Here is a 24491-nt window from a genome sequence, read left to right as displayed (position 1 = left end):
TAAAAAACTCTTATTTTTAGTAGTTCGATTATGTGATTACAGCAGGGAGAAAGCCACAGTTGGAGATGGAATAACTTTTTTTATAACAGCTTTATTGAAATATCATTCACATACCATTAATTCACCCCTTTAAAGTTTTTTAGTATATTCTAAAGTTGTGCAACTATCCCCTCTAATTTTAGAACATTTTCATCTCCAAAAGAAACTTCATACCAATTAACAGTCTCTCACTATTCCCTGCTCCCTTCAGCTCCTGACAATCACCAATTTACTTTCTTTCTCTATGGATTTGCCTATTCTGGACATTTCATAAAAATATGTGGCCTTTTGTGTCTGGCTTCCCTCACTTAGCATAATGTTTTCAAGATTTATCCATGCTGTAGCATATATCATAACTTTATTTTTATTAATAGTCCATTATATAGATATCCATTTTATCGGTTGATGGGCATTTGTGTTTCCAGTTTGGGGCTAGTAACAACAATGCTGTGAATACTCATGAACAAATTTGTATGAACATGTTTTCATTTCTCTTGCATATAAACCTGGAAAATTCCTGGGTCACATGGTAACTTTAATTTTTTGAGGACTTGTCGAACACCTTTCCAAAGTGGCTGTACCACTTTACATTCCTACCAGCAATGAATGTAAGCTCCAATTTCTCCATATCCTCCCCAACGCTTTTTATTCTAGCCATCATAGTGGGTGTGAAGTGCATTTCCCTGACTAATGATGTTGAGCATCTCTGTGTATGTTTTTGTTCATTTATGCATCTTCTTTGTACAAATGTCTACTCAAATCCTTTGCTATTTTTAAATTAGATTAGTGAGTTATAAGATTTCTTTAAACTTTCTGGATACATGCCTTATCAGATGTATGATCTGCAAATATTTGCTCCGATTCTGTGTTGTCCTTTCGCTAAGTGGTGATCTTTGAAAGTTTTATTCTGATGAAACGTACCTCCTTTTTCTTTGGTTGCTTGTGCTTTTGATCTTGTATCTAAGAAACCACTGCCTAACCCATGTGATGCCTAACCTATCACAAAGATATAGTTTCCTTCTAAGAGTTTTCTAGTTTTTGCTCTTACATTAAGGTCTTAGATCATTTTGAGTTAGTTTTTATATGTGGCGTGAGGCAGAGGATACGTAACTTTAACATCTGTCATTTCTTATGACAGAGGATTGGCCCCTGTGGCTCAAACTCAGAGCTGTGAGAAGGCCCCAGTAGCATTTGCTGAGGTCAGATTAGGCCAGAGAACCAGGTGGGACTCTAGCCACACAGAGCCTTGTGTCCTACACATTCCTACACATTAAGTTTGGGCCTATAAGAGCAATGGAGAGATGGGATCATATCTGTGCATCAGAGAAGACTCTGGCTAGTGTCAGGAATGGGGCAAGACTGGAGATCTGTTAGAGGTTATTGCACTAATTCGGAGGAGATAATGGCTAATTAGGGTAGTGGCAATGAGGATGAAGAGAGATGGAAAGACACAAGAGAATGTTCAAAGATGTAGAATGGACAGGAGATAAGACCAGATGACATAAATAATACCACCTTTGGTCAAAACAAGGTATGAATAAAGTCACTGGTTTTATTGAGCAGCCCATACTAGTTGTGAAGACAACTGTTAGGCATTCCAAACACTTCTGAGCACTGTACAGCCTCCCACAAAGGCTTTCGTAGTACACATTTATGTACACATCATTCTTTGTCAAAAGCCAGGTTTAGTGCGTGCATTCGCCTTTCATATATTTACCTGCAAGTAATAAAACAATATAGGCTTTTCGGTACTTCAGCCTAGGTTTCTGCTCAAGTCTAAATGTACGAGGTTTGCTTGTTTATTGATTCTGGTTTATAAAAATGGGGTCTCAAAATGCCAGAAAGTTTATTCATAGTTAAAAATAACAAAAAGGTTTCTTATTCTCCTGAAATAGGAAATTTTATGTTTCCATAGTCAAAATCATAAACAATTTTTCAAGTTTTAAAAAATTAGTTGAGAATTTTGATGAAATTTTTATTTCAGTGGAATAAAAACAATAAGCAGCATAAAAATGTGAAGTGCTACAGAAAAGCCCCACAATACATAAAAATTGAAAGGTTTCATTTGTTTTGAACAGTTATAGGTGAAAGAGACATTATTATTTTTTCAAATATGCTATTTTAACTACCTTGGTGTGTAGGCATGTGCTATGTTGGCCAAAGAAAAAGTCACAGAGTTACCAAAATCTGAGGACTGGGTAAAGAAGTCCTAAGCCTTTACCTACCAGATCATACATCTGTGTTGACCTTATGCTGTTGTAATTAAGGGATTAAGGTGGGGCTTTAAAAATAATAGTTTTCTGAAGAAACCTATCAGGTGAGGTTGAAGCAAGAATGGTCTCCAAAACCAATTTTGCTCATTAACTCACAATGGAAGTCAGATTGACAACTTAAAGATTTTTAAGTAACATATGAGCTGAAAGAGGACAAAAAAATATGTCACTTTCAGATATACGTGTCAGGTGCTAAAAAAAAAACCCAACACAAACAAGAAGGTGGCCTGTCAGTGATGGGTGAGGAAAGAAAGGCAAATCAGAGAGAGAAGGAACTGCATAATGCAAAATCATTTTAGCCGAATCAATCAGAAAGTATAAGTACATCCCATGGAAACATGCAACAAGATCACACAGATCCGAGGTTGGTTCATGTGTGACTGAGAGGAAGTGGAGGGAAGATTGTTCCTAGCACAAGATTAATCTCAGCATAGGTTGAGACCACAGGGATTTCCTTCTCAAATGATGACATTACCTGGTCTTCTAGGGTCAGTGACCTCTTACTAGGAGGCCACTGATCATTGAACCAATATTTCTAATATCTTATGCTCTAAATCAAGACTTCAGAATGCATTTTCTCATGGCAATAAAGTTATAAAGTGGTAATCTATAATTTTCCTGACATATGAGGTCTCCATAAAGTCCTTGGGCTTTTTAGATTTTAACAACTTCAGCTGTAGATATAACAGAAACAATCTGTAAACACTTTTAAAATGCTAATTTATTAAGGTTTAAGACAACTTGTATTATATAATGGTATATAATATGCTCATATTTTATCTGCAGACAGAAAACAAAAACTGGCTATCGGATGAACACAGAGATTGTGTCTGATAGTTAATAGAACTGAAGTCCTATAGTAGGAGTAAAAATTAAGTTTGCCTTTAAAATCATTTTACAAATTGTTTCTATCTTGTCCATAATTTCAGTTAGTAAAACTATGTAATAAGGACTTTATGAATACCATCCCCCAAAATATTCAAATACATTATGGACTAACTTTTGTGGACTGGTCTAGGACCTAAATGCCATTTATAACATTAAGTTGTAAAAAAAAAACAAAAGCAAAAACAAAAAATACCTTTATATACACATTTTAGCGCATAACCTAAATGTAAGATAGGGGCTGCCTGTATTTAAAAATTAAACCTACATTAACAATACTCTCAAGAGTACCTTCAATACTGCTACTGAACATGCTGAAGGCAATGTTTTTCTGTGATTATATGTTCTCACCAGGCATTATGATGGGAAAATTATCTACTAGAGTCTGTGGAGCTAGCTAGCACTAAGTTATATATTGATTTTGCACTGAATTTATTTCTTGGGCTTTCATTAAGTGGACAATTCCAAGTAAAGGTCTTTTTAATTTCTATCACTGTTGCTTGGGCCCGGAGCTTTTCTATTAAAATGGTACATGAAATATTTCAACATTATGCATATTGCAGAATAATTAAATTGATAATGATTACAAAGCTAGGCATATATACATCTCAAAAGACATACAATTCAAAGCAGACCAAACATTCAAATCTTAAGATCCTCCCACTTAACTTCTGGAATAAAATCAAATCATTTCCTGGCTTGACTCTTCTTCCTCCCTCCCTCCCACCCTTCCTTCCTTAAAACAAAGATCTGTGGAGGATTGTTTTCTTTCTACTTAAATCTTACGTGCGTATTGGAGAGAATGGGTTAACAGCATATCAAAGTGGTTACAAAGAATTATCTCGAGTGACATCCGATAACCAAGATGTAATCTCATTTCCTCATAAATATTTGACTGAAATAGTAACTGTCATTGAAGAATGTTTAGGACTCAAAGTATGTCACAGAATGGGTAATTCCAGTATGTTTCCTGTGAATGACATTTTAAGTAAACTATTTGAGGGGATTTACTTTCCCTTTTCAACTCTTATCCCTGTATCATTCTACATAAGTAGAAACAGAGTATTCAATAAATGATATTGAATAAACTACTGATATTCACTGGAACTTAAAATACCATCTTTTATCCAAAAACTTAAAAGGGCTATACAGAAAAGTATCACAAATATACATAAGCAGCTGAGGCATGAGAAACAAGTTATTTCCCTGTAAAGCAGGTCATATAGTGAGACAAGGGACTTGACTTCCAATCCCTTAAACTAAGCAAGACACAGTCTGAATGTCTAGCTATATTTATATTGAATTTATAAGAATCAAAAAAGGAATGAAGAGTAAATACAAAATAATTTTTTGTAAACAATTCTTAGATTATACCCAATGCAGAATGTTTAATGAAGCAGTTGAGTCACAGCTCTTAAGACACAAAACAATATTATAACTCAAAGTCAAATATGTACTCATTGGCCAGATATATTCGTCGGAATATGAGAGCTGCCAATGCCAAAGTCAAGATGACAATCAGTACAGCGGATCCGCCATGATCAGTGTGGTTGTCTCTTGGCTGCTGGCCCTGGATTACATCTGGTGAAGTAGATGACCTTCTTTGACTCTGCTGCTGGGCCCTGCGCTGTCGAGGACTCATGGAGGTATTCTTAGCTACAGGCTGGACAGGTTGTTGAAGGGATGCTCCCGAGGGGCTCTGGACGCCATACTAGGAATTTTTTGAGAAATTCTGTTTGAAATTGGCAAATTAAAACTTATACATATACCTGATATGTATTCAAGAGTACAAAGAAACTCAGAGCACTAAATATGACCAAAGGCAAAACTACCAAGAATTATCTGAATGCAGAGACTAATAATTCACTTTAGTAAGCCAGCAATACAACTTACTCAGATTCCTCACCAGGTGGAAGAGGAATTTACCAGTAACAAAAATAAGACAAGAACAGAGTTTATCCATATTCTCCATAGATGGCTTTCTACTCTCCCTGAGTGACAACTCGAATAGAATCTGCTAGGTATCTGGGCACCCTCTTCTTTCAGTAAAGTCCAGGAGGGAAGCATTTTGATTTCCACTTTCTGCTTGAAAATTTTGAAAATCCAAATGGCAAAAAGAACACATTTCTTTCACTATTATCTTACTATGTCAATATGCTTCTTATGCTGTATAAAATAGAGTATAGGAAATAATTTCAAACCACATGTTCTTTGCAGTAATATTGTAAAAATTAGATGTGGTTTTCAAACCAGGCTTATCTTTTCTCAATATTCTTGTCAATGAATTAAACATAAGTCTAGAAGAACCCTATAACTGTGTGTTTGAACCATGTTACTTTGTGATGTCAAGAGTTCCCTGGATATATGCTGAGAACAATTTGAAGGTAGCTATGGGAGACTCAATGTACTCTCTACTTTGGCACACTAGTTGCCCCCCCATAAAGCACTGGATGTCAATGGCTTTCTATCCTTTAAAGATTGCTCCGTCAAAGCATAACCACAGTGCGGCACCAAGTGATTCGAAATCTTATAGTTTATAGATAAGAAAGCTTTATAAAATATGAATTCCATTTTATTCAACAGATACTTTAACTCTACCCATTAAATCCAATGACTTTTAATTCTTTTATTGAAAACAAGCTTATACCGATTATATTAGTGCCAGAACACATTCTTTCAAATAAAAAAGAATGCTGTTTTATTCACAATAACTTTAAAAATTGAGCAAATATATGTGGGAAGAGATGCCCTGCCTTCTTAAGGGGAAACGGCAACATCCATAAGTCAGAGGTGGAAGTGTGTGTGTGGTGGGGGGGGGCGGGGAATTAAAGAGGGGAAAAAATTGAGCAAATATAAAACATTTTAAATAGTTCCCATTTTAGAAAATTTTGAAGAAAATTTTTAATATTTAAAGAAAAAAGAATCAAATAATGTAATTCAAATACTTTTTTAAAAAAGGTAAGAGGATAGTCTTTGTGCTGGCCAATAGCTATAAACATTAGGGAAAAAACTGCTTATCTAAGTTATCGGCAAAAAAAATTATATTTTAAATCTGACATTCATCTCAGCATCAAAAGGCTTAAATAATTTTAATTTCTTAAAACTATCCCTTGGAACACTCAAATGTAGTGATCCATAACACAGCAGTAAAAAGGAGCTACTGACTTTTACCTAAAAATAAGTTAGTGTTGCTACTGAATTAGAGTTGCATGAACTTGGATTTCTAAACTCCACAGCTCTCGGAGCAATTTGATCATTAAATAAAGCAAATATACAAATCACAGCCACAGATAAGTCATATATAAATTTTTCTATTATAACCTGGAATAACCAGCATCTGTGAGGGAGTTTTGTGTTTGCTTTTTAATACAAAATGGAATGGTTTATTCAGAACCTCAATCCCTGGGAAGAGGAAAAAAATCTGATAGACTGGAAGAACATAAAACTACCATCAGTATTTTTCCCATTTCTACACAGCTAAAAAATCTGCGTCAACAAGCAACAGATGGACTAATGTTATCTGCTGTATTTAGACTGTGGGCAATCTCTCGCCCCCTCAAGGCTAAAAAAACAGCTTATCTGGGATTTAATATATATCATCTCATTGAATTTATATTACACTTGCATGTCAAGCAGCCACCCTTAGCCAAAACCAGGTTTCAGTTAACTCTGTAGTGATCAAATTATATAATCACACTCTGAAATTTGTATGCAAATGTAATTAAAAGCTTAACTCACAACTGTAGACAATTTATTGCTTGTCAGTATTTTAACCAGAATTATTATCTATGAAAGATTTATAAGTTTTATATACTTTAAAATCAAAATGAAAAATACTACTATAATAACATTATTGTTTTTGCTAATTTATTTAAACTTCTTGCTTTCTTTAATTGTATTCCTAGTATTTTTTTAAAGTGCTAATCTTAAGATTCATTTATTCAATTAACAAATATGTATTGGCCACCTTCTCTATATATAAGACACTATGCCAGGCACAGAGGATACAGTGTAGTAGAAAGAGAGCCCTGATCCTTAAGGAACTTACATTCTGGGAAGTGAGATGGACAATAAGTAATTAGTTATAAAGTAAATTACAACTGGAATAAATATAACTGGAATATGCAACAGGAAGACTTGACAAATTTAAAATAGACTAAAGATAGATTTAAATATATCACAAATATTAAGAGATTGTCCTTAAAGGTGTGAAAAGATTACTATCCTCCTTTCTGTAATAGGAAGTTTCTATTTCTAAAAAAAATCTATTTATGAAATCTAAAAAATTGGAATTTTAAAGGTAAAAAGTTAAAACATATACTGACTAAAACAAATTCATTATATTCCTCTACAATTCATAAAATTACGTGGAGATCATGTAAAAACAATTTAACTCTCAACATACACTTTTTTCTTATAACTCCATCTCCAGTCCTCCAAGTACTTCCTTCAGAGCACCCTTTCCCTGCTTTCTCCAAACTAGTTCTCTGCCATCTCACTCTTTAAATAGGAGGCAGCCACTCAAGACTACCCAGTCCCACTTTACAGTAAGTTACTCCTGAGTAAGGGCAAATCTGTTATTTGCTCAGTTTCTATTCCAATTTTCCTGACCCTTTAAAATCCTCTATAACTAGAGGGAGAGGAGAATGATGTGGTTACTCAACCAAACCACCTGTTACCAAAAAGATCCCAAAAGGCAATTTATCTCTTATATACAGAAAGTCACTGTTATTCTCCATAATCCTAACTATTTAACAACAATCCAGTCTCATTTTCTTAATAAGTCTCTCTGATGACCTAGGCCCACCAACACTGGGACAACAGATCAGGGAACAACCAACAACAGCCATAGCACTCACTCAGTCTTTTGTTCAATAATTATTTATTGGACACTTACTATGTGCAAGGCAGCACTATCCATCAGCACTCTTTGTGATGATAATGTTCAATATCTGTACTGTCAATATGGTAGCCATTAGCCACATGTGGCTATGGATTACTTGAAATGTAGCAAGTAGTGACTGAGTAAATGAATTTTTAATTGAATTTAATTCTGAATAATTTAAATATAAATTTTGATAGTTACATGTGGCTAGTACCTACTGTATTGGACAGAGCAGGTCTAAGGCAAATCTTTGGCTCCAAGCCTTTATTAAGTCAATGCCTACCTGTCAAAGATAGAGCACCCATTAATTAATTAATTAATTAACTTTTAGAGTGCCTATTTACAAAGTGGCCAATATATATATATTTTATTTTATTCAGACTGTAGTGAAGAAGCGCCCAGTTGGGACCCCCGTAGTAGATGCCTCACAGCATCCCTGGCCTCACCTTTCCTTACCCTATAGCTTAACAATAGATTGTCCCCTGTGGCTTGACCCAGAGTTTGGAAATGTCCCCTGCCATAGAAAGTTGCCCTGAACTTATAATTAATGCCCTTATGCTTACTGGTCACAATCCTTCTGGTCTAGCATTCTTTCCAGACTACTCCCATCTTTGTTCCTGGGTTGCTAATGCCACTGGAAGACCATGCTGCCAGAGGAACAGCTCCATGAATCACAACAGATCCCTCCAACCCCTGGAATAATGCCCAGATTTTTCCTTAAATACCCTAAACCAGACTGAGAAGGCAAGGCAGTTTTGAAGGTGTTAACCTACTGCCTTCTCAGATCACCGATGCCCTGACAATAAATGCTTATTCTAAATAACCCAACTCCTGTGTCGGTCTACTGGCTGAGCAGCACAAGCAGCATGTGTCCTGGACTCAGTTGCCCTCTTGTTATAGTAGCACTATACTGAAACTAATTTTTCAGAGAAATCATAGAATTCTGGAGGGATGATAGAATCTAGAAATTATTTAGTCCAGCCCCATTTAACAAAAAAGAAGTCCCAGAAAGTATGAATAACTTGCTTAAGATGATACAGTAATTCATTAGAGAGCTAGGCTAGAATCCAATTGTTAGAACCAAAATATTCAGATATTTCATTTAGGGATCGCCTCCTCCTATTGCAAGTAATGATAATAATATAGATGTACGTGTATCTAAAAGACAAGAACCATACCGATGTACTGGCTGTAGCATCCTGGAATGTTGTAGGTATATTGTCCTGTAAATCATTTAGTGAAAAAGAGTGGTTTAAGTCTGACTCGGCAATAGTCTTTCCAGATGAATTGACTTCTGCCTACAAAAAAGATATACCCAAGAGTAGTGTTACAAGAGAAAATGTACAGAATAACCTACAAACAACTAAATTCCCACTCTTAGATTTATTTTAACTGCTCCTCTGATATCAACATTAATCAGTTAAGTGTTGAGCGCTCATGTGTCTATCACTATATTAGGTATTACAAAAGAGGTACAGACAATCCCTGTTCTCAAGAGGCAACTTGGTGAGAGACAGAACTAACACTCATGGTTCACAATCCACAATTGCAAAAATCTCTAAAGTTTTTTGTAATTTTCAGGCAAAGCCTAACATGTGAGGATGTTAACAGTCTTTATTCCACAGTAGCGTAAATATTTCCAGGTTTGCTGATGAAATATTAATGGATTTGATTATGGGGTTCTGCACCAGATCCTACGATAGGTGTTAATATATGGTATATTTGGTATTTTCTAAAATCTGAAATTCTGATGTATAAAACACATCTGGCCCTAAGAGTTTCAGAGAGGTGATTTAAATGTGCAATAGGAACCTTCAGATGGAAGAAAATAACCAACGTTTATTAAGCACTTCCTCTGTCGGACATAAGAAAATAGAAGAAAAAATTTCTCCCAAGAACTGGACCCTGGAAGGACAGACAGGATGTAGAGAGGTAAAAAAGAGAGAGATTGACATTTTTTATGGAGCTTATTAAATTCCAGAAGTAATTCTGTTTGGGTAAAATATATGCAGGAAAAAAAGATATGTAAGAGATATGCCAAAATATTAACAGCAGTTACTTCTTGGGGATGGGATCATACATGACTGTTATTTTCTTATTGTTTACCCGTATTTTCTATAATAGCTAAAACTCATTAAGCACCAGGGGCAGTTCTAAATACAATATATTTAATTGAGTATTAACTTCTGTAATCCTCATAAAAATCCTACAAGGTAAGTGCTATTACTATTTACAGATGAGAAAAAAAACAAAGTGATTAAGTAATATGTCTGATGTCCTACTACTAATAAGCAGCAAAGCTGGAATCTGAACCCCGGCATTGTATACCAGATTCTAAGTTTTAATCACTATATTTTAAAATGTATATATTGTGAATGTATATTAGCAGAGTTTTTTTGTTTTGTTTTGTTTTGTTTCTTTTAGGTACATTCTAACTTCTTAGCATTTGAAGAAAAGTTCGGGTTTACTTTGATCATTAATTTCTCACAGCACTTACAACTTTATTAATTCATCTGACTAGTGATGAGTTTATTTCTAATCAGTTTTTCTTTTCCTAACATAAAGCTTACTAAGGGTAATGAATTAAAGTCATGAACTTACGTGGAAAAACAGTCATGCTTTGTAATTAAGGTTGCCAAATATTTCATGAGATATATTTATACTAAAAAATTATTTCTTGTTTGTTTATCTGAAATTAAAATTTAACTGGGTATCCTGTTTAGTTTAATTTAATTTAATTTGCTTAATCTGGTAACCCTATTTGAACTATATAATATATCCTCCTGCAATTTTGTTTGGGTAAAAATTTTAAAAATAAAATTATACACTAAATGTTTTAGGGAGCTAAACATCTACCTTTTGATAAAGACATACATAATAAATTTGGATTTTTATATATCTAGCTTGCTTTAGATGCAGTATACCTTTGTGTTTTATAAATTCGATTTTTAAAAATGTTTATTTTGTATACTATTATTTACCCTCCCTCTCCCAACAACAAATTATACCATCTCATAATATACAGATTCCACAACACAGTTTAGAAGTATATCATATTCTACTCACTTAGGTGCCTACATTTCATGATTTTTGAGGTCTCCTTCAGGTAAAAGGCTACCCTATTGTGAACTGTGTGAGACTTTTTGGCTCCGAGCAATTAATCCAAGAGTTCCACCAAGGATTTTGGTAACCACGGTAATGACATGGCTAGGCTGTATGCCTAGCCATATACATGCTCTCTATATGCATCATTTCACCCAATCCTGATAATCCTATGAGCTAGGTACTATCATTATCTCCATTTTACAGATGAGGAAACCAAAGGCCTAGTAACTTGCCTGTGGTTTAGCAAGCAATAAGTGAAAAACGCTAAGATTCAAACCCAGATCTAATGCCAACATGATTTTAGCTCTTACCCACACCAGAATGTTTCCCATGGTAGGCAAGGTGCCAGAGCTTATTGTGGGCCTTATGAAATACAGGAAATGTAGAGACTTACTGAGAAAAGGGGAGAATCTAGGAAGGCTTAACATAACCAGCTGGTGAAGTATGGTTCTGTAGCACCCTGTAAGGATCTAAGTAGGGTGGAGAAGGTTGTCTCTGTTTCTTAAGAGATGGCTTTGCAATCTATAGCCCAGAATTTGAAGGCTTATCAGCATGAAAATCACAAATTATAAATGCTTCGAAATTAGGGTGTCCACTACTTTTGCATACATAAGAATCAGCAGGTAGACTGGTATAGATTCCCAAGCCCATTCTTAGAGAGTCTGATTAAGTTCTAACTCAGTGGTTCTGCATAGAATCTGAAACATTGACGCTGCCTACTGTTTTACAGTGACCTTCCAGGAATCCTTAGATCCATGTGAGCGCCAGTGGGTATACATTTTGAGACATCTTGCTAGAGACTGTGAGTTCCTGGAAGACAAGAACATGCTGTACCTGCCTGTGTAACCTCAAACCTGGAACAGTGGCAGATATATATCCAACAAATGCTGAGAGGTAATAACAAGGAATGCTGAAAGGGAAGAGTTTCCACTGACATTTCGGGCTGCTAGAAAATAACCAATTATAATTCTAATTATAGCTAAAAAGTTTTCTTCCAGCTTTTATAAGTGCAAAGTTTTTTCTTTGATTTTCAGGGTCTACATTTCTAGGGGGCGGGGAAGGTGGTAGTGGTGAGCATATAATATACAGTAAAATCCTTATTATGCTTTCTTCATCAGTGAAACCAGAGCACACTTCTTAGCATGTGAATATGCATATCTGCCTTCCTCCTTTCCACAGCTGATACTGGAGATTATACTCAACTTTTGAGGAAAACCCTTAATGAGGAACTGATCTTTTTATTTACTTATTTATTTTTTAAAACTCTTTGCAAGTAGCTTTTTATTTTTTATTTATTTTTTAATTTTTATTTTTAATTAGAGGTGACATTCAATATTACTTTGTATTAGTTTCATGTGTACAGCATAGTGGTCATTTTTTAATAAATGTACAAAGAGACTTCCCGATTAGTCTAGAACCCATCTGACAGCATACATACTTATTACAATATTATTGGCTATATTCCCTTTGCTGTACTTCACCACTCCATGACTGTTTTGTAACTATCAATTTGTATTTCTTTGTACATTATTAGTTTTCTAATAAAAAAAAATTATTTGTAAAAACCTTAGCAATACAATTATATTGTTTTACTTTCTATCCAATTTGAAAGTAAATAAAAGAGCTACATAATTGGAATTTATTTACCAATTTAGAGTACCTTAAAACTGATTTGTCTAGCCAGTTCTTTGGCTTCTTGGTCAGCTTTGCTTGAATCACTTCCAGATTTTAAAGGCAACAGGACATCCTTCATGGTGCAGCCACATCCTTCACAACAGAAATCTTGGGATCTGGTGGGAAATAAATTTTTTTGATGGGTATAAATCAAATACTTGAGTGTTAATTAAAGGCACTCAAATTATGAATTAAATTTTAAAAAAAAAGAACACTGGATAATTCCTAATCACATTCATCTACATGTAAATTAGACAATTATGGCAATAATTATAGTTCTGAGACAAATATACAACTTAGGTTAGTATAAAAGAAAATTCATGCCAATTATATCTCAATTTTTAAAACATCTAAAATTAAAAATAAAATGCAGGCTTAGATTCCATTATTTTCCCAATATACTAACTAAAGAAAAATAAGTTTTAGATTTATATGATGAAATATATAAATTGTCTAAGTACACTGTCCTCACGATCACACATAACAAAGCCTATGTTAAGTTTGTGAGAAAAGTCCATTATAAAGCTCAAATTATTTTTAGCAGAAACATATATAAAACAGTAAAGAAGTCAATTAAAAACAGAATTTAGAGATATTTCCAGGGAAAATACTCACAAATCCTATTCCTCTAAATAGCAGTACAACTTGAAAGACAGAAAACTTGCGAAAAATCCAAAGACTCTGAAATTTACTACTCATTATATTAAGTAGATACTCAACATAACCTGGTAACTATACTTCCCTAAGATTTCTTTTATTATGTTTTCATTTTCTCCTTTGTGTTCCAGATATAGCCAAAAGTCCCCTAAAGCTCAGGAGAGTGCGGAGGATTTATATGACTCAAAGTAAATATGTATTGTATGTAAAAATATATATTGATACACTGAACTTCCTTTTTAAAAATTATTTTACTATACTTCTAGTTCAACATAATAAAAGCCTTAGGTCTTGAAGAACATGCTATTTAAATGTATTAAGTAGCTTCGTGTAAACAAAATATATGTAAAAGTAGTATTTCGTAATTATTGATGAAATTTTTTTGTTTTACCAGAAGCAGCATTGCTACTTATACCCTCTTGAGAATCAGTTATAGTCAAATCATCTGTCTCAAAAATGTGTCCACTTTTAACTGAGAAGTCAGATGAAACTTAAAGGAGAATGTTTATTTTGAATATGTGAATTTATCCACAAAGATAGTAAGCTACCATGGTTAAATGCAAAACCAGGTTTTTAAAAAGCCTCTAATACAGACGAAGAGCCTAGAAGATATACACTGAGAAGTATAAAACAAAAAAACAAGTTGTTGTTTTTTTTACCTTGTCCATGAAATGTACTGGATAAAAGTATCAAGATAGAAAGCCAACATAAAAACCAAACAAAACAGATGCCATGAATCGTATAAAATTTTGTGAATAGTAGCTGCAAGTAAGTATATCCCCAGAACTTGGAAATAAGGTTTAAAAGAAAAGTTGTTAATGAAACCAAGGAGTCTACCAAATCTTCCAGACACTAAAATCTATTTGATTTAAAAAAACATCTGTAAACAGCCTTTTCTAGGCTGTGCTAGGGTAAGATAAACTACAATTTAATTCATATAATATGTTTGAAGGGTGGTAGGCAACAGAGTCCAGAACAGGAAAGTGATCAAAATCAAGAATTAGTCTTAGCACTCACTACTCAAAGGAGAGGATACTCTGAATCTAATAACTAATCTGGGTTATACAGACAGAATGCACCTGGAAAAACTAAGAAGGCAGTACCATTGGAAAACCACAACTTGATAAAAGAAAATCTCCTTTGCTTTATTCTAAATCATGTATTGAGCACTTGCTATGAGCCAGATATTATAGATATAAAGATGGATTCCCTATATCCCCTAAAGGAATTTTTAATCTTGTGGAAAGTTACATATAAATAATCGTTCTAGTTCTTTTCCATCTGTAATACTGCCCCAAAGGAGACAAGTGACCAGTACTGTTTCTCAGAACTGTTTCTCTAGTTCTAAACCTAGAGAGCATGAAATCAATTCGTTAGACTTTGATCACTCCTGGGTAAATTGGTACAACTGAATTTCTAAAATAGCAAAACTAAGACTACATCTTACAGCCAAGGTAACTAACAAAGTAAGAAACAGAGCCTATCTCCTAAGGGCCATTATCCAGAAAGGTATTTGGATCTTAACAAAGAATGAAATGCAAAACTTACTTTTTGGCAAGTGCTCTTCTCTCCTCAGGTGTGTAATCTAGAGAACCTATGGCTCCCTCTCCTTTTGTTGGCATAAACCCAATGATGGCTAATAATGCTGTTCTTACTGAAACAAAAAGTAAACATCAATCTACATTGTTTTGTAAAAGGAACTGAGTTTACTCTGGAAAGAGAAAAAGACTCAGGCTTTCACTGAAGAGATAAGAGGGCTGTAGTAAAATGAAGGCCAAAATCTAGACAAGGAAAAGCATTTTTATTATTTATTCGATAATATCAAATTATTTATCAAAAACAGCTTAAATCTCAACAGGGCATTATACTTTATAATTATGACTTGATTAAAATTACATAGGATTTATATTCACTTTAAAGTAATACTCACTACTCCATGAAGGCTGCCAAGTTTCAGGGTGATGTCCTGAGATGCTCAAACAGATTTTCTTGCCTACTTCAAATCGTCCATTAGCCTTAGGAATAAATAAGGCATTTAAAAATTATATGTGTTTAATGTATTATACTTTATAAATATATTTTACATATACTTTTGAAAGATAATTTTAAAAGAATGTAATCTCTAAGAGGATACAGATTTTTGTCCTCTTATAGACACTTGATAAATATTTGTTGGATTCTGAATGACTAATAAAAGCTATTTTTAGAAGTTGTAACATCTTTTTGAAACTGAATTGTACAACTAAAATCTAAATAATTGATATATAAAGATGTCCTGATGTCCTCCTCTATGTCTAGTACAGTGCTAGGCTCTGTGAAGTATCTAATAAAGAAGACATGTAGAGACTAGGATAGAACCTAAGGACTTAGTATCACCTAACTAGATATTGGTGAGGAAGGCTCTGAGGTGGGAGTGATTATCAGAAGGATGATGTAATTTCATAAGACAGGAACACAGAGGAGGAAGATCAGTGATGATGATTTCAGTTTGGACGTGAAATCTATTTCCTTGGTGAAAGTTATTGATGATGTCTAGCAGGCAGGTAGAAATACAGAAAAGATGATGTCAGAAGATATATACATTTTTGGTACTTAACTTCACAGAGGTGTTCATTGAAGCCATTTCATAGAAATAAAACAGTTGTAGAGTGAACTTGTAAAATATCTATACTTAGAGGAAGGGTAGGAAAGAAGAGGCACAAAGTTAGAATATAAGCTTCTCATGGGCAGAAAATATGACTTACTCACCCATAGGGTAAATAGCATGTGTTTAATAAATATTTGTTGAATGAAGGTTGGAAAAGAGAGGAGAGTTTTCAAAAGAGAAGAAGTGAACCAGAAAGAGCAAACACTGACAATCAGGAGGGCCGGGCTGATTCTCAGCTGCTGTGCTAAATATGACCATATTCATTAACTCCTGAAATACATCTGTACTTGCTGGTGAACAGTTGCTGCCCCAACTATCCTCTACCAGTTTCTCCATGGACCAGCCCCTCCCCCTAGACCACTTGGCTTTCCCTCATGATCTAGCAACTCAAAGAAGAGACTCCTAACACAGGAGGACCCTTGCAGGACCTTGCTCTAGCCCTACTGCCAGCTTAACAATTCTAAACATCACCTAATGTATGTTAAACAATTTCCATATGTGAGAAATCTCATGGTGTGGTTATATTTACCATATACAACCCTTTTGACAGATGAGGAAACTAAATTTCAAAGAGATTATGTAACCTGTGCATGTTGTAATGGAAATAGCGCTGGGCAGAATCCAGGTCTACTGACTCTAAAACTAATGCTCTTTCCACTACACCAAATATAGGTAAAAGTAGCAGTAATTTGGTGTGTATTGATGAATGCCTTTTGTTTCACCATCTGCTACCCCATGAGTGTCACATATTTAATTCTGATGGAACTGGATGAAGACTAAGAAGAGGCAGTGAGATTTTTCAAACTGGTCTTTGAGATTAGAGTAGTGAGCATGTGTGAAAACCAGACTGCAGCGGGCTAACCTAGAATTAAGGATGCTTTAAAGGTTATCAAAGAGAAAAACAGGACAACAACATAAAGTGGTAAGGTTTCGTGTTTTGTTTTTGCTTTTTTCAAGGTTGGGGATAATTAAACACACTTGTAAATTAAAGAAAACGAGGGAAGGAAAGCTTAACAATTGAGAGGAATTTTCTGATGGAACACGTCCCAGGAAAGAGGAAACTGGAACGACAGTTTTCCTTCACATGGAGATAAAATGTGTGAAGACAGACAGAAATGCTAAAATATAAATAGTAATAATATAGTTAATATTTTTGAAGACTCTGTGTCACTTCTTATTCTAAGAGCTGTATGTTAAAATGAGGAAACTGAGGAACAGAGTTTCAGAAGTGAGAAGCCGAAGGAGATGTTATTAAGAGGTACAATAACATTAACTGTCCTTTCTTGAGTACTTATCATATGCCAGACACTATGCCTAGCACTTTGCACATATTAATTCATTGAATCCTAACAACACTATGGTAATTACACATTCATTAGCATCAATAATTCCTATAAATTATTTGGGGGAGTGAGAATTATAGTACCAAGACCTGGCTCCAAAAGGCAAAATTATAATAATGTCCCACTTTATTTCTTAATGTAAATGAGTATGTTGACCATACTTTGCAGCCACCATGAAGAGTTAAATCACAAGCATTCCAAAAAGCCAAGAACTCTTACCGTTAGGAGAATAATGCTTGGTGGTTTCATGGGATACTCTGGTGGAAGTACTATTCGTCCATGATAAACTCCTCCATCAAAATCAGAATCTGGGGGCCCTCTAACTGTGAAATGCCATTCAAAAAGGTTATCCTGAACAAAAACAATAATAAGGAATCAATAACATTAAAAAGTTTGGTTATTTTTATCAATGACTATTAGAAATGTTATTGGGTGAGAAAAATTAAATGTTTCATATTATTGCTAGAGCAGTTTCTATGCACAAAATGTCTCAAGTATAAAAGTTATAAATAAAAGCTTTCATGTCCCAAAGAGCTAAATCTTTTTTAAACAAATGCATTTAAAATGTCTGAATACATAACATAATTTTGTTAGGTATTCATAAATAAGATTATAGATTTAATTGAGTTAGAAATTAGTCCTTGAATACTAATTAGTGATAATTATTATAGTTGATCCTTGAACACCAAGAGTTTTAGTTGTGCAGGTCCACTTATACATGGATTTTTTTCAAAAAACAGAGTACGATAAACATATTTTCTCTCTTGTATGATTTTAATAACGTTTTTTCTCTAGCTTACTTTCTTGGAAGAAAACAGTATATAATACATATAACATAAAAATATCTGTTGACTGTCTATGTTATCAGTAAGGCTTCTGGTCAAACAGTAGGCTATTAGTAGTTAAGTTTTGGGGAGATTCAAGTTATACAAAGATTTTCAACTGTACAGGGGTGAGCACTGTCCAAGGGTCAACTGTATAATCAAATGATAAATATAAATTTGGATTATTTTGACAAACTTAAAATTATCCCTCATAGATGCCTAAGAGCTTTTTATAAGCGGTCAGTAATATTAATACACATGCCATCAATAACATTTTACAGTTATCAAGTACTTCAGTTTGCAAAATACTTGTGCACGTATTAATACATTTTATTCTCACTATTACCAAAAAAACCAGACTGAGCACATTTAAATACCCTCCTTTTACAAATAAGAAGACTGAAGAGATACAGATGTTTGTTAAAAAAAAAAAAAAAAAAAGCCCAGACTAGCTGCAGAGACTCCTCTCAACGGGCTAGGTCTTCCAAATTGTAAAGAGTATTGAGTTCTTCCCCTCCCTTCCTCATAGTCAAGACCTAAAGCAAATTTAGCATCCAAAACTCAATTTATAGAGTTTAGTCTGCTTGTCCTAAAATGCCTGATTCTGAATGGCCAATGAAATACTCAGGAAATATAGGGAGTAAAATATATTAATAAACACACCAAAGACATGTGTAATGACTCAAAGTAATGAAGAAACAACTTTAAGGAATTTGTTTAAAATATTAAAATTTATATGTAGAAGATGGAGACGGAAACTAACCTCTAAAGGCTGTGCATGGTAATGATCTGTTGGATCTTTCAATTCTGCAGCTTCTTTCATTAAACGTTTAACAGCTAAAATAAAATTCATTAGAGACATTTAAATATACTTTTCCAATTGATTAGCACAGATTTACAAACCTAATGAAAAAGTTTCTACTATAACAAAACATGTATAGAGGACTGGTTAATGGAGTAGATGGTAAAGGTTTTAATTATGGGATAACAGTAGTAATTGGAGGGAAAGGGAAAGAAATGGAAGCTAGGCATTATAAATTATATATTTAATATATAGGGAAGTCTCATAAAGACACTATTTTTATTTATATAAGTAAATACACATATAAGTACTTATATATACTTCCTATGTGGTAGCACTCAAACATTAACTCACATAATCCTCAAAACTATGCTATGAGATAGCTACTATTTTTATCCCCATTTTTGAGACAAAGAAACTTGTACAAGGTCACACAACTAGTAAATGACAGAGCTGGGATTCCAACAGAAGTAATCCAACTACCTTGTTAAGATGTCTTTATTAACAAAAGCGTGCTCTCTGGAACTCATGCTCATGAACAGTACTCTCCCACCCTCCACCCCCTATATTTTTAACTACTTGAGACTCTCCACCCAGTATCTTGCATTAAGTTAATGGGACTGTCCCCAGAAGTCACTAAATCTCCACAGCCGTACTTTTCCTTTTCAAAAAATTCTTCGGCTTAATTAAAATCTTCAATCCACTGACCCCACAACTTTCTTTATGCTGCCTATTCCTATATTTACCTCTCTCTTATCCACGCTCTTGGCTTTAGGAGTTCCTCTTCCATGCTCCCTTAATAAAATTCAATTCTAGCTGATTCAACCCAACCATCTTCTTGGGGTCTACATCCAAAGAGCTGAGCATTACTGAAGGGTGGTAAAAAAGTCAAAGAGGCAAGCACATTGATGCCACTGTAGTTATTATCAACGACCTCCATTGGGACACAATGCCATCCAATGTTCTTATATTTCTCTTGTAAGCCCACTGGCCCACTCTCTCCAACTAGCACCCTAAGGCTATTTCACAGCTATTTACTCACTTCTCTCTCTTCTCTTCCACCTCTTTCAGTTAGTGGCACAGCCTTTTATTTCCATGATAAATGACTGTCAGCTGCCTATTACAATCTACAATCCTATCTGTATCTGTACACTTTTTCTTTCCCTATTGATTCTCCAAGGTCAATCTTTTGATCCCAACCCCTCCTACCTCAAGCTTTAGGTGCTAAAAAATGTCAGGTTACTGGTTTAGGATAGCAAAGGAGGGGTGGGGGGCGGGCAAGTGACAGGTAGCCCAAGGCTCCAGGAAACACCTGGAGTATGCACCAGGTGGACACCTAACCTAAGAGTGGACAAAAGAGAAAAGAGGTCAGATATTGACATCTGAAAGACAGTAGGAATTACGAATGTAGGTATGAACAGGCAGAAACAACAGAAGTAAGATGTGTGGAGGCATAGGGTGGAGAGAGGTTATTTGAGAAGCAACTTCCATACAATCATACAATTTTGTATGTATCAGAACTTTTGTATAAAATTTCATTTAAATCAAGGGTTCCTAAGATAAAAAAGAAGTTAAGTCACTATCCTATTCCATAATTATTAATATTCTTTTCCATCTCCTACTCTGGACTAGGCCCCCGTAAGCAGAGATTTTGTTCAGTTGATCATCACTATTTATTATTGAGCTCATACTAGATGCTATAATTACAACCAAAATAAATTATAGTAGTTTTGGTTATCAAGGAACTTATAGTCTTGGGTGGGGGAGGAGTGGGAGGAGTCAATACAAAACAGCATAATAAATGCTATATTAGAAACATTTACATATTGAGACACTCTCCCCTCTCTCAAGTTCTAGACACTGGGCTTTGTTCAATTCTTTGAACACGCTATGCTTCTCTCTACCCTAGACCTTCTTCCCTACATACTGGTCCTTTAGCTTGAAATGCTGCTACCACCACCATCCCTCACCTAATCATCTAGACTGGCTCCCACCAGACCTTTACGTAACTTCCTTAAGAAGGTGTCCCTGACTACTTCCCTTGTCCATCCTCAGAGGAGTGAACAGAGATTCCCATTTGGACAGATAAAAATCCCTGAGATCTGGGAGGGGTGTGGAGACTAGGAATGCTCTCCAGGTTATTTAATACTCAGTCAGTTTTGGAAGCCGCAGCCCTAGATTCTAGGTTGATTTCCTTACTATAAGCCCTCATAACACTGCGTCTCTTACCTTTTACAGAGTTCATCTGACTTATAATCATTTAACACATCTTTCCTGCTAAACAATCTATTTCTCTGCACTCTCCTCAGGACTAAACATTTAGTATATATTCAAATATTAATTGAATTGAATTGAATTGGACTATCTTCCCCCAGCAATTCTCTTTCCAAAGGTCTGATTAAAGGCAAGGGTTTTCAAATTTATTTGACAATAATATACAATCCTTTGTTCAAAGAAAAGCTTAATGAGAACCTCAATATGTAAAACAGGTAACAGATCTGTTTTGGTAGAAGAGGCCAAGCCAGTCGGGCCTTCAGGCTATTTATCCTCCTTCCATCTATTCTAAGGGATCCATGGAACAAAGATTAAAACCCTTTGGTTTGGAGTACATAAAAATATCATAGAAGCTTATGAAGTTAATTAGTTTGGCTGCTGTCAGCAATCAAAGATGCCAAGGAGACTGTTCTCCCTTCATTCCTCATCAGCTAGCTGAATAATGATTAAGTTGGAGATCAGATTTTATTTATCACATCTTTGCTTCCTCCTCACTTAGCTCACTCAGTTCAGCAGGAGAGAAAAAATGAAACACCTAATAGTATCTGGATATTATCAGAGATACATGAAAGGGTCAGAAATGATAACGGAACAATCATTGGCTCAACAACTAAACATGTTGATTTTATTAGTTCATAGGTCACACAAGCACATACCATGTGAGAGCTAAAGCCACACTGGCAAACAGAAGGTGAAATTAGTCTAGTGTTTTCCTAATCTATTTTTTTTTTCTGAGATAACACATATTATGAACGCCTTAATGAAAAAGAATGTGGACTCTGGAATTAGAGCTACATTAAAATGCTGGCTCTAAAAAAAAAAAAAATGCTGGCTCTAATTCCTTAGTCCTAAATCCCTGAACAAGTCACTCAATCTTATTTTGCCTCAATGTTTACATCTGTCAAATGAGAGTCGATCATTTCTTCACATAATTCTCCTTGCCTTTTTACCTCTCCCTTTTCCTCAGGTCACAAGTCATTAAGATCAGAAATGGATTGGGATATAAAGCCCTCTCAATGGTTCTCCTTGATTCAAAATCAGGCCTTGAGCATATGTAGTTGGCCAGATGGCATGGCTCTCAAGGAGAAATACCACTACTATGGAATAGTCAAGCTTTAAAGTACTGACTGGAGATTAGGGCTACAGCATAGTCTGCCATTCCTGATACTCCATCTCTCGCTGCCAAATGGCTAGAGAAAAAACTTTTACCCCTGCCGGCTTCTCTCTTATCTCTTTGTAAGGTTATTTAATGGAATTCTCCTACCATGGTGAAATAAGATGTGCCAGGGAAAGGATGGAGAGCTCCCTTCCCTGCATGCCTGCTCTTGTTCTTCATTTTTATGGAGGCCACTTGATCACTCTGGATCCAAGGTCTAGGTTCCCTAGGCCTAGGCATTAGCATTCTTCATATGCCCAGGCTAGCTCACTAGGCTTACATTGGGATCTGGAGACAAAGCTCCAGCTACGGGGATCTTTCACTGCTCACTGTCTCTTGTGCATCTGTTTCTCTTGGAAAGCAAATATTTTTATATCATCAATCTCCAAAGCATGGGTAAAATGCAGGAGGCAGATATATTGAAGACCTGAACCCAATGTCATGATCCCTTAGTGAAGGTACTTAAGCAAATGTTTAAAAACTAATGTCTCTGTCTATAAAGACCCAATAAAGTTCTCCATTCAACAAACATTTAAAGATTGTTTGAGCAGTGGAGACAGAAGAATGACCAAAACCTCTTGCCTTCAAAAAGCTCACAGCAAAAAAGACATGAAAACAATCACAACACAAACACTGACCAAGTATGTACAAATACAGAGACTACCCACAGGAGTTGGACAAGACTGAACCTTAAAGAAGCTTTAAGAATTAATAGAGATTTCAGATGGATTAAAGGGAAGGTATTCCAAGTAGAGGTTCCAAGGGACCTCTGACACATAGGTGAGAAATGCTGCTCCATATGGGGAGTCACCCAGGCAAAAGTGGAGTGGTAGATGAGGCTGAGGAAGGCAAGGATCAAATCATGAGCAGCCCTGTAGGCCAAGCTAAACAGTTTACTTTGAACTTTATCTACAGCTCTTAGGAAGCTACCGAAAACTTCTCAATTTGAGGAGTGATCTAATCAGGTTTGGTTTGGTTTTAATTGATCTGGGTTTTTAATCAAATTGACAATAGTGACTAATCAGACATATGCGTGTCTGTGTGCACTAGTGTCCATGCTGAAATGCCTGTCTATGTGAGAGAGTTTTAGGGTATGGGAAGGAGTAAAGGAGTAGACCAAGAGATCGAAGATGACTCCCATGGGTGCTTAGGTGCTGTCAATCCCTGGGATATGAAATATTAAAGTGAGGTGCAAGTTTGGGGACAAATAAAAGACTCATAAGTTTTGTTTTTATATCTTGTAGATATTTTTTCTGTCTGTGGGAAATCTAGATGAAAATATTACACCACCATTAAGTTCTATGTATCTACAGCCTAGGAAGAGGATCTGAATTGGACATTAAGACTTAAGAATGATTAGCATGACGGTGCAGTCGACACCAAGGGCATGGACAGGATAACTCCTAAGTTTCTGATGGCAGCAGTAGATGCCTTTGCACCAGTCTTTATACATAGGCCAATAATCACCTGCTGGACATGCTCATCAGCCCTTTTTGAGGAAAGCTGCCACAAGAGGTTCTTTATACATAGGTCTCCCTTCTTCATACTCTGAGACCCTACTACCTTGGCCAGAGCAAACCCAAAAAGGAATCAGGGAGCTAGATCCAGAGACAACAACTGATAGGCTAGTCAGAAAGCTAATGAAGTGGCATCACACAGCAACCTACCCACAACCACAAGTCCATTGCAGAAAAATCATAAGTTTTCCCACCTATAAAATGATCAAATTTACTATCCACATGCTAGCACACTGACTCTTAACCAGTTTTCTGTATTGTCTTAATTCTCCCATCCATACCTCTAAGACAACTCCACATGAGATACAGAGAAAAAGGGTTATATCTCACATTGTGCAGTGTTTTTACTTCCTTTCACATATACATTACTCTCAAAATATCACAGGACTGAGAATAAAACAAAGGAAAGA

At 35.3% G+C, this 24491-nt stretch overlaps 1 protein-coding gene across 1 annotated transcript in view; it reads right to left on the bottom strand.

The window, feature by feature from the left end:
• Positions 1-380: 380 nt before the first annotated feature.
• Positions 381-24491, bottom strand: part of UBE2J1 (ubiquitin conjugating enzyme E2 J1) — a 29342-nt gene continuing 5231 nt past the window's right edge. The window contains exons 2-8 of the mRNA XM_011367359.2: positions 19096-19169; positions 17728-17859; positions 15449-15533; positions 15067-15172; positions 12848-12977; positions 9261-9380; positions 381-4908 (exon numbers count right to left, since the gene is read on the bottom strand). Of these exons, the coding sequence (XP_011365661.1) occupies positions 4630-4908; positions 9261-9380; positions 12848-12977; positions 15067-15172; positions 15449-15533; positions 17728-17859; positions 19096-19169 (926 nt within the window). The 3' untranslated portion in view covers positions 381-4629. The remainder of the gene's footprint in view (positions 4909-9260; positions 9381-12847; positions 12978-15066; positions 15173-15448; positions 15534-17727; positions 17860-19095; positions 19170-24491) is intronic.

This window comes from Pteropus vampyrus, unplaced genomic scaffold (genome assembly GCF_000151845.1).
Source record: "Pteropus vampyrus isolate Shadow unplaced genomic scaffold, Pvam_2.0 Scaffold133, whole genome shotgun sequence".
NCBI classification, from domain to species: Eukaryota; Metazoa; Chordata; class Mammalia; order Chiroptera; family Pteropodidae; genus Pteropus; species Pteropus vampyrus.
This window is presented reverse-complemented; position numbering and strand designations above follow the sequence as displayed.